The 9,704-nt window shown below is 56.4% G+C and overlaps 1 protein-coding gene across 1 annotated transcript; it reads right to left on the reverse strand.

The window, feature by feature from the left end:
• Positions 1–689: 689 nt before the first annotated feature.
• Positions 690–9,103, reverse strand: AMER1 (APC membrane recruitment protein 1). The gene has a single exon (XM_015626763.3). It carries the CDS (start codon positions 8,120–8,122, stop codon positions 4,946–4,948), a length of 3,177 nt encoding a protein of 1,058 aa, XP_015482249.1. The 5' UTR covers positions 8,123–9,103; the 3' UTR covers positions 690–4,945.
• Positions 9,104–9,704: the final 601 nt, after the last annotated feature.

Raw genomic sequence — 9,704 nt, forward strand, 5'->3', positions numbered from 1 at the left:
GGAGAAGGAAGAAGGAGAAGGAAGAAGGAGAAGGAAGAAGGAGAAGGAAGAAGGAGAAGGAAGAAGGAGAAGGAAGAAGGAGAAGGAAGAAGGAGGAGGAGGAAGGAAGGAGGAAGAAAGAGGAGGAGAAGGAGGAAGGAGGATGAGGAAGGAAGAAGGAGGACGAAGAAGGAGGAGGAAGGAGAAGAGCTCTGCCCTCCCCTCCAGCCCGGGATCTCCAAGGCACCGGGATCCCCTCCCCACCCATCCCCAGCTCATTAAGGGCACAGCTAATCAGGCTCATCAGATAATTAGAGCTTCTCACAAACCCCATTTCTGCCCAGGGAGGGCAGGACTCTCCTCCTGGGTCTTCCAGCGCATTTGGAAATCCTGGGAGGCGCTTGAGGAACGAATCCAGCAGGATCCAAGATAAAACCACCCCAGGGATGTCCCAGGCAGGCGGGGTCACCTCAGATCCAGGGAATCTCTGCTCCCTGTCTGCTGGAGCCCAGAGAAGAGGGAAAACCTGCCTGGAGCCTCAAAACCTCTGGATATTTTCCATGGTTTGAGGAGCCTTACCCTGTTCCAAAGGCTCTCTGTTACCTTCTCCCACGGAAAATTCCATCTCACCGGCAAATAACCAACAGGGAGGAGAGGAAGGGAAAGAAAAACATTAAATCAAGGATAAAATAAGCACAAAACCACCAATCCAATGTTCTCTAAAAATCTGCAGTTTATTCATTAGAATTCAGTGAAAGGAACATTCATTTTAAAACACAATCAATACATTAAAAACTTGAAAGGACTAGTAGCAATGAGACCAGGAAGGAAACAAAACCCAAAAAAAACCCCAAATTCAGCCAGGTTGGTCACCTGGGAGGAGCTGCCAGCCTGGCAGCAGGGTGGGGCAGCCAAGGACAAAGGTTAATTCCTTATTTCCCCTAAAACTGAGAGGCTTTTTGGAATTTCAAATTGTCACTTCACCCAAATGGAGCTTTGGGGTGACTGAATGTGGGTGAGAAGAGCAGGAGGAGCCAGCTGGAGAGGAGGGAGCCCAGAATTCCAGGGCAGAGGGAATGTGGAAGGTGGCTCTGAGTGCCCCAGGAATGTTTGATGAGAAACCTTCCCGTCCATTCCTGTGGGGAATGGGGCAAACCCAATCCAGAAAAAACTTTTAAAAGCACCATTAGGTGACAAGTTATTAATCAGAAGACAAAAATAAAAAATTTATGCAGAGCGAAATCAGTGACACCTCTGCTGGGGGAAAAAAAAAAGTAGGGAAAATCTGCTTTGGGCTGGATTTTAACATTCCAGAAACTCTCCTCTCCTCTGATCCCAAAGCTGAAGGCAGTGTCAATGCAGGGAGATGTTTTAGTGATGCAGAGCACAGGGCTGGAGCTCCCTGCAGGAGGAGGAGGAGGAGGAGGAGGAGGGGAGTCCTGCTAATCCCAGGATTATTTAAGGAGCAATCCTCAGGCACCAGGGAGAAATCCCAGCTCCCAGCCTGGCCAGGGAGCACCATGGGGAGAGGAAACCTGCCCAAGAGCATTTCCATGCACCAACCAACAGCATCTCCTGCACAGGGATTGAAGAAAAGCCCCAATTTCAGATAAAATAACACCAGCAGGCAGCAGGGGAAGCCTCAGCTGAAACCTGCAGGCTTTTTACAACACTTGGAAGGAGAAATCACCAAAATCCACCAATTCAGATTAAAAAACAGCACTGAAAAGCAAAGAAGGGACAGCTGAGTGTGACAGAGGAGGGTTAAGGATGTCTCAGGTGTGTGCAAAGCGTGTTGGTGAGGGGCTGGGAAGAGGCCCCAGCACATTCCCAGGGAGCAGGGTGGGATCCAGGCACGGCAGCAGCAGGAATGGCCTTTACTCCACGGGAAAAGCAAAGCACACCACTTGGAAAGACGAGACACACAAGTAAAAGAACAGTCTGTAAAATTTCCCCATGATTATAAAATGCAAAACTATACAAAAATAGAGAAAACCAACCGTTTTCTTATGTGTATAAAAACAAACAAACGAAAGAAAACCCCCAAGTCCCCAGAATGCAACACAGAACCTCCTGGTAGGCTGATCCCAGTGATTCCATCACAGCTCCACAGCCCCAGTCCCTCACTTCAGGAAAGGCCTTCCCTGCAAGGGACAGGCAAATCCCTCGAGTTTCCCCCAAATATCTTGGCAGGACATTCAGCTATTCCTGACTTTTCCAACTGGTTTCTGGTTGGGAAGCCCTTTTTGCATAAGGAGCCTCAGTGACCACCCCCAAACTCCTCGGGTAAGGCAGTGTTGGACTGATCCAGCTCCAGCCCAGGTTTGTTCCCATGGATCCCGAGTGGGGTTTTTTGGGAAGAGTGGCTCAGCAGGCAGTGAAATCCAATCCCTACTGCAGTGATCATTTACAGGCTGAATTACTGCACTGGAAATTCCAATTTCTTTGGGTTAATGGGGCAGAATCTGCCAATAATCCAGCCAATTAGTGACTAAACTGCGTAAGGAAACTCATTTGAATTCCAGAGATATTTGCCTCATTATTGAATTCCCGTTGAATTAAGAGGAGAAACCTTTGGTATAAAGTCAGATTATCAAGCCTTGGCTGTACTGCTCCCACTGCACCTCCCCACCTCGTACCTACAGCCAAGCCCAGGAGCCTACAGACACCTTGGAACATTCATTTAGCACAGAGACATTCCCAGCCCTCAGCAGGACTTTGGCTGAACAAAGCTCCAGAGCCTGGAACCCCCCCACCCCGAGATGCCTTTGGTGAGACGCTGAAAGGAAATAAAAGAGGGATTAAACCCAGCCAGGGGCGTGAGGGGGTGACAATGTCCCTGTGGTGTCCCCAACAGGGTGTGCCCGTGGTTTGTGTGCTGGGAGTGGGGTGAGATGGGCACAGAGCTGCTCCAGGGAAGGAATATTCAATGTTCATTAGCAGCTGTGCTAATGAGGGGAGACAAGTTCCCAGCGAGGGCACCTTCCCCTGGCTCAGCAGGTGTGGCAGTGGCACCAGGAGTGTCCCAGGAAATCCTCTCTGGTGTCCCAGAGGGATGAGGGAGAAGAACCGTGGCACAAAGGTTCCTGTGGAACTCCCTGCAGCAGGGCTGGCAGGAAAATAAGGAAAAATTCAGGTTTGAGCCCGTGGATGCACGGATGGATCTGCTCTGCCTCGGCAGGAAAATCACATCACACACAGAGGCTGAACCAAGCCTGGCCCTGCCTCTCCCTGCTCCTTCCCAGATATCCAAGGACAGGGCAGAAGGAATCTCTTCTCAAAAGGAATATCAAGACCTCATTTTGCTTGGGGGGAAGAAAAACCCCATCAAACCCAAACCAGTTCCTTGTTCCTGGAAATGCAGGGATGGCAGGGAGCAGCCACATCCATGTGGAGCAGGAGAGCAGCAGGAGGGTGACCCAGCAGGGCAGGACTCAGCAGGAAAATCGAGTCTGGCCCAGGCAGAGCCATCCCTCACTCCACAAATGTGGTAAAACTCCGGTACTTCCACTTTGGGATTATTTTTTTTTTGAATGCTACAAACTCTGCTGCAAAGAATAATAGAGAAGGGGCAGTGAGGTGGGGGAGGGAACAAAAATCAGTGGTAATGGAATGAAATCAGAACACAGAGCTTGGGACAGGACAGGGAAGCAGCTTTGTGTCATGGACTGGGGGTTTGGATCAGAGCTGAGGGGGTTTGGGATCACAAAGGGGACCTGCCTGGAACAGGAGCTCACAGAACCCCCAAATTCTGTCCCCTCAGTGCCTCTCCTCCACGTTCCTTCAAAGAGGCAAAAAATCCCAAACCTCCAGCAGCTTCCAGCTTTTTTGTTCCCTCCAGTCAGGAGGAGTGAAACCCAAGGTAGCTGCGGTCCATCCCAAATTCCAAGGAACACAAAACTTTCCTCCTGTGGGTTTATGCAAAGAAAACAACCATCAAATAATAAAATTAAATTAAAAAGCCACAAAGCTTCCTTTTGAGAAAGTAACAGCATCTGCCACTTCACAGCTACAGGCACGATGCAAATTTAGCTTATTTCAAAGGCCTCATCCCTGTCCCCATGGCCCTGGAGAAGCCAGGAGCCCGGGACAAAGCACGGGAAAGGTTTCCACCAGGAATTCTGCACCGTCAAGACAGACCACAACAAAGAAGGGACCAACACTTTGTTCTTCAAAGGGACACCATGGACAGCACATCTCTCTGAGCAAACTGAAACTAGACCTGGAGAATGTTATCAGCACACACACAAAAGCTTTCCTTTTGGGGCAAGGACAAATCAAATAAATAAAAACGTTGCTGCAAAGTTCCCCTTTCCAGCTGCCTCGCCCCGTCCTTGCTCTGGAACAAGCGGCACCCTTCCTCCCAGCTCCCCACACTGAGCCCGGGGTGGAAGACATTCAAAGTGAGTCTGAACCAAAACATTTCACCCAGAAGAGGAAAACATCCCCATTTCCCTCACAAGTCTCTCCTGTTCCCCCAGCCCTGCACAAACCCCAGCCTGCCACAGCAGCAACAGCTCCACCCCCAGCTTCTGCCAGGGGCTGCTGCTGCACTTGGTGCTGGAGAGGGCTGGAAAAGCAGAAGGTGCCTCAGTGGCCTGGAGGCAGCTCCAAACCCCTCTGGAGCATCCACAGGGGCAAGGCCACGGATGGCTTCAGGAGAGGAGCATCAGCCCAGCTCAAACTCAGGTCCCCCCAAATTGCTCCCAGTTTCCTCTCTCCTTCTGCCCCCCTTTCAGCCCTGCCCGGAGCAGCATGGTGACACGGTGACATTCCTGCAGCCCCTCGGCTTGGTGGCACGGTGACATTCCTGCAGATACTCAGCCTCGATGACACGGTGACATTCCTGCAGCCCCTCAACCGGGTGACACGGTGACATTCCTGTAGATACTCAGCCTCAGTGACATGGTGACATTCCTGCAACCCCTTGGCTCGGTGACACGGTGACACGGTGACATTCCTGCAGCTACTCAGCGTTGGTGACACTGCACACGGCGCCACGGCAGCCGCCGTGCCCCGGGGTGGCCCTGCCCTTGAGGGGCTCAGCGCAGCGCTCCGGGCTCTCGGTGCCCCCGCCGCCGTCCCCGGGATGCTGCGGCACGCCCTGGGCGATGCCCACGGGTTTGGCCCTGGCGCGGTGCTCCGGGGAGCAGGTGAAGCCAAAGCTCGGGGGCAGCTCCGCCTCTCCCAGGGGTACCAAGCGGGACAGCTTGGGGACGTCCCCGTGGTAGCGGTAGGAGCCGCCCGCCTCCCGCGCCCGCCTGGCCTCGGGCTGCAGGGGGAGGTTGGAGGGCCGGAGCGGGTGCCTGCTCAGCTCTGGCTCTTGGGGCCGCCTCTCCGGAGCCTCCCCGATGCCACCCCGGGAGAGAGGCAAGAAAGGGGACACGGTGCCCGGTGGCTCTGATGGCTCCCAGACGCTCTCCCCGGCGCCCGGAGCGAAGCCCCACAGCTCCATCCCGCCGGGAGCCGCGTCGGTGCCGTGCTGGAGGTGCCGCAGGCCCGGCCAGCTCAAGCCACCCTCAGGAGCCACCAGCTCGCCATCCTCCTTGCTCCTGCTCCTCCTGGCTCCAGCAGAGTCCTTCCTGCCAGCTTCACGCCTGGCCCAGAGCCGGCAGGGCTGGGGGCCGCTCCGGGCGCCCTGCGGCTCGGCCAGCTCGAACTCCAGGCTCTCCGTGTCCAGCGAGCGGCTCCTGCGGTCCACGGAGAGCGGCGCGGGCATGGAGGGGCTGAGGCCGTGCAGGCGCAGGTGGCGGGGCAGGCTGGCCACCCCCCAGTTGCAGCTCTGGAAGGAGCCCGGGGAGAAGCCCGGGGACATTCTCTCGTCACATTCAGCCAACGACTCTTTCTGTCCGTAGCCATCATCGAAGGCCTCGGCGATGTCCTCGCCTGCGGTCAGCTCCGGGTGCTGCTCGCACTCCCCTTCCCCGTCCTGCTCCACGTCCACCACGTCGAAGGTGACCATGGTGGGGAGGGCGGGGAGGTTCTGGGTGAAGGATGAGCTGGAGGCCGAGCTCCCCAGGCTCTCGGACAGGCTGGAGAAGAGGGTCCCGCTGCTGGCGAACTCCACCAGAGCCTGAGAGAAGCTCACGGCGTGCTCGGGCTCGCTGCCCACCTGGGGCTCGTCAGGGGTGGGCTCTGCTCCGCCGCCGCGCTCCTGCTCCGGGAGCCTGAACCCAGGGAACATCCCTGCCTTGGCTGGGGCCACACTGCCAAACATCCCACAGTCCAGGTCTGCATCGAACCCCGGCTTGTTCTTTGCGAGCTGAATAAGGCAACTTCCGGGGGCTTTTTGGCTGTTGTAACAGTTTTCCGGACACAGAGTCCCTGGAAAATCCCTCCACTCTGCGTTTTCAGCCCTAGCCACCGCAACCCCACCATTGACAGCCCGGCTCGGGCTGTGTGTGGCCACCTGCTCACTCCCAAGGCCACTCTGACTCTTGCCAATGGAGCTGGCTGCTCTGGTTTTACATTCAATGCACTGCTTTTCCCGGGGACACTTCTCCTTGCTGGAAACTTCCAGGCGTTTCAGGACCGGCTCCCTCTGCAGCTCCCAGTACAGCAGCTCCTTCTGAATGGCTGCAAGCCCCTCTTCTTCAGTTTCCATCAGCCCTCTTTTCTGATCCATCATCTGCTGGATCAGGCTCTTCTCTGCAGGGAGGCAGAAGTCCATGAAGTAGCTGAAGATGCCCTGGCGTGGGATTTTGCCCTCAAACAGGGATTCCTCCCCGTGAGAGGGGCTCATCAGGGCGTCAAACTCATAAAGTGCATCGCCGCTGTAGCTGTCCCGGGGCAGTCGGTCCTTCTTGAGCTCCTCTCCAGCCTCATCCTCCGGCCCTGGCGTGGTGGAGTCGTAATACCCCTCATCACTGTTCGGGGCAGACTCCTGCTGGTCACTCTGGGGTGTCAGGAGGTCAACACCGTCCATGGCGTCCCCCATGTAGGGGTGGGCGTCAGCATCATGAGAGGCGTGCGTCTCCAGGCTGCTGCTGGACACCTGGGCCCCGTAGCTCCTGTCCCCAGGCATGCTGCTGTCCCACACCTGCTGCAGGTACTCCTCGGCCTCCTCAGGGATGGCCATCTCCTCACCGCCGCCCTGGTAGGTGACGAGGCAGGAGCTGCGTTTGGCGGCGTCGCGGCTGCGCTCCACCGAGATGCTGCTCTCGGCGATGTCGGGCTCGGCGATGTCGTCCCCGCACCCTGTCAGGGAGTCAAAGCTCTTCAGGGAGGTGACATCCCCCAGCATGAGGCTCAGCAGGTCCCCGGAGGGCAGGCAGGGAGGCTCACTGTCCATGAAGTCAGGGTGGAAGGCCAGCAGCAAACTCTCACGGTCGAACTCGGCGCAGGCGGCAGCCTCGGCCTCTGATTTTGTATCTGGAACGTCCCCGTTCCCAGGCACGGCCATCGCGTCACCCTCGGAGCTGCCTCCATCGGCCGTGGGGCCTGTGGGCTCGGTGGCCTCACCACAGCTGGAGTCAGCCCCCGAGCCCCCCGGGCAGGCCGTGGCCTCAGGGACCGGCCCTGCTCCCCTGCCCTCCACAGCCCCTTGGCTCTCCACTCCCATTCCAGGAGCATTCCCGGCCTCCTCCGTGTCCCCGTTCCACTCGGGGAGCTCTGTCTTCTCACTCTCGGCAGCCTTGCTCTTCCGGTGGCGCCGGATGCTGTTAAAAAACCCTTTCAGCCCTTTTTTGGGTCTGGGGAAAGATTTCTCCCCGTTGGGCTTTTTATCACAGCCCTCGATACTCCCGGGGGGAGAGCTGTCCTGCTGGCCCACATCCGCCCTGGTGCCGGTGTCCACGGCCAGCTGGGCGCTGCGGGAGCTGGGCAGGGCGCCATGCTGCCCATCCCTGCTGCCCTCCAAGGGGCTGTCTGGCTGTGCCTTGTCACAGGCAGCACTGCTCAGCCCGTCGTGGGTCTTGCACTTGCTGAGCCCCTTCTTGCCGCGGCCGCCGAAGAAGCTGGGCAGGGTGCAGATGCTGCGCTTGCCCCCGAACAGCTTGAAGGCCGTTTTCCTCAGCTTGCCGGGGGGCGGCTGCTGCGGCTCCGCTGCCACCACGGAGCCGTTGGCGCTGTCGGGAGGGGCGTCCCCACCCTCCTGCCGCCGCTGGTCCCCTCCGTCCCGCTCCTCCGGGCTGCCCGTTTCCATGGCAGCGGGGCGGGCTTGGATCTAGCTGGAAGCGGCGGCTTCGGGAGCGCGGAGCTCCGGGAGCAGGGATGGACACATCACCGCCGACCTGAGGCACAGGGAGAGGACACAGGTGAGGACACGGCAGCGGAAGGGGCAGAGCTGAAGGCACCGCGGTCTCGGGGCTCCATCACCAGCTGGAGCTCCAAGCTCTCCCTCCACTTCCAAAATCCAGGCACCAAAATGTCGCTTAAACTTACCAGTTTGCCAGAGTGGGGGAACCACACATCTCCATGGGGAAGAATCCCCGGGGACAGGCAAGTCTGAGCCCTGCACCTCCTCGCTCCAAGCCCAGAAGCTTCCCAGATTTTTTATCTCCAGGGTGATCAAGTCTGGCTACCTTAAAGTGAGAGCTAACACCTCCCAAACCTCCTCTCAGCTTTCCCAGCCCTCATCCCTCCAAAGAGCATCCTGAGGGAGGCCAAACCAGGACACAGCCCTCCCTACGCACATGTCCAGGAAAAAACACTTCAGTTGCTACCCTGGCTTTTTTTATAGAAGATTTCAGTTGTTTTTAAAATAATCTGTCCAACGAGAGAGAATCGCCTTAAAAACACCCACTGTGAACCCCCTGATCAGATTATCCTGGAAGCAGAGAGGTAGGTTTGCAATTTGACCCTGGACTGCTGTCAGAAACAGGACAAATAAAACAATTATAATCGTGTTTCTTTTGCAGAGGTGAGGGTAGAGAAATTAAATACAATAAAATCCTAATGTGCTCCCAAGCTGTAATGCCTCAGGCTGAGCTCTGACTGACAGGAGGCCAGGAAACCTTCCCGAGCTGTTTAGCCAGAGATCCCAAATTAAAAATACATCCAAACGATGCTCTTTGTTCCTGCAGCCCCACAGCAATCCCACAACACCAGGTTTATTTTTATTCCTCAGGTCTGGGTTGCTTTGCCTCTGTATCGATCTGGCATCGCTGCCCTCAGCACGGCTGGAACTGGATGGGCCTTAAGGTCCCTCCCAACCCAACCCATTCCATGATCCTGGAATTCTGGGATTGCTGATAACCTCTCACGTTCACCTGTCCCACTGGAAGCTGGGGCGTAGCCGGCTGGCACAGCCACCTCCCAGCGGCAAACTGGGATCTTCCAGCTCTGCCAGAGCCCAGCACGAGTCCCAGGTGCTTCCAAAGCCTCTGGAGAGACCTGGATAGAGGGGATTGGGAGAAACGCCCGCACCTGGACACGTGCTGGAAAATCGGGGGGTGAAATGACCCCAACCCTGCACCTGGACAGGGGCTGCTGGAAAACATGGCATGAGACAGCCAGGATTTCAAAAATTCCTTTTGGGAATCATTCCTCTCCAGCTCCACGTCAGCACCGGCACTGCTGCGGAGGGGAGGCTGGAGAAAGATAAAAAATGAAAGAATTTTTAAAAATATAAATAAAGAAAAATAAAGGGCATCGATGGCAAAGAGCCACGGCCGATCAAACATGAAAAATAAGGTTTAAAAGCAACAAAAAAGCAGCACCGTAACAATGAAACGCAGCGTTTCACCCGCAGAGGGGACCCTCGGGGACCCCCGGCCCGCCCAGCC

Source organism: Parus major, chromosome 4A (genome assembly GCF_001522545.3).
Source record: "Parus major isolate Abel chromosome 4A, Parus_major1.1, whole genome shotgun sequence".
In the NCBI taxonomy this organism is placed as follows: domain Eukaryota; kingdom Metazoa; phylum Chordata; class Aves; order Passeriformes; family Paridae; genus Parus; species Parus major.

Coding starts and splice junctions, on each gene's coding strand:
- AMER1 (XM_015626763.3), bottom strand. CDS start 8,122: ATGGAAACGGGCAGCCCGGAGGAGCGGGACGGAGGGGACCAGCGGCGG.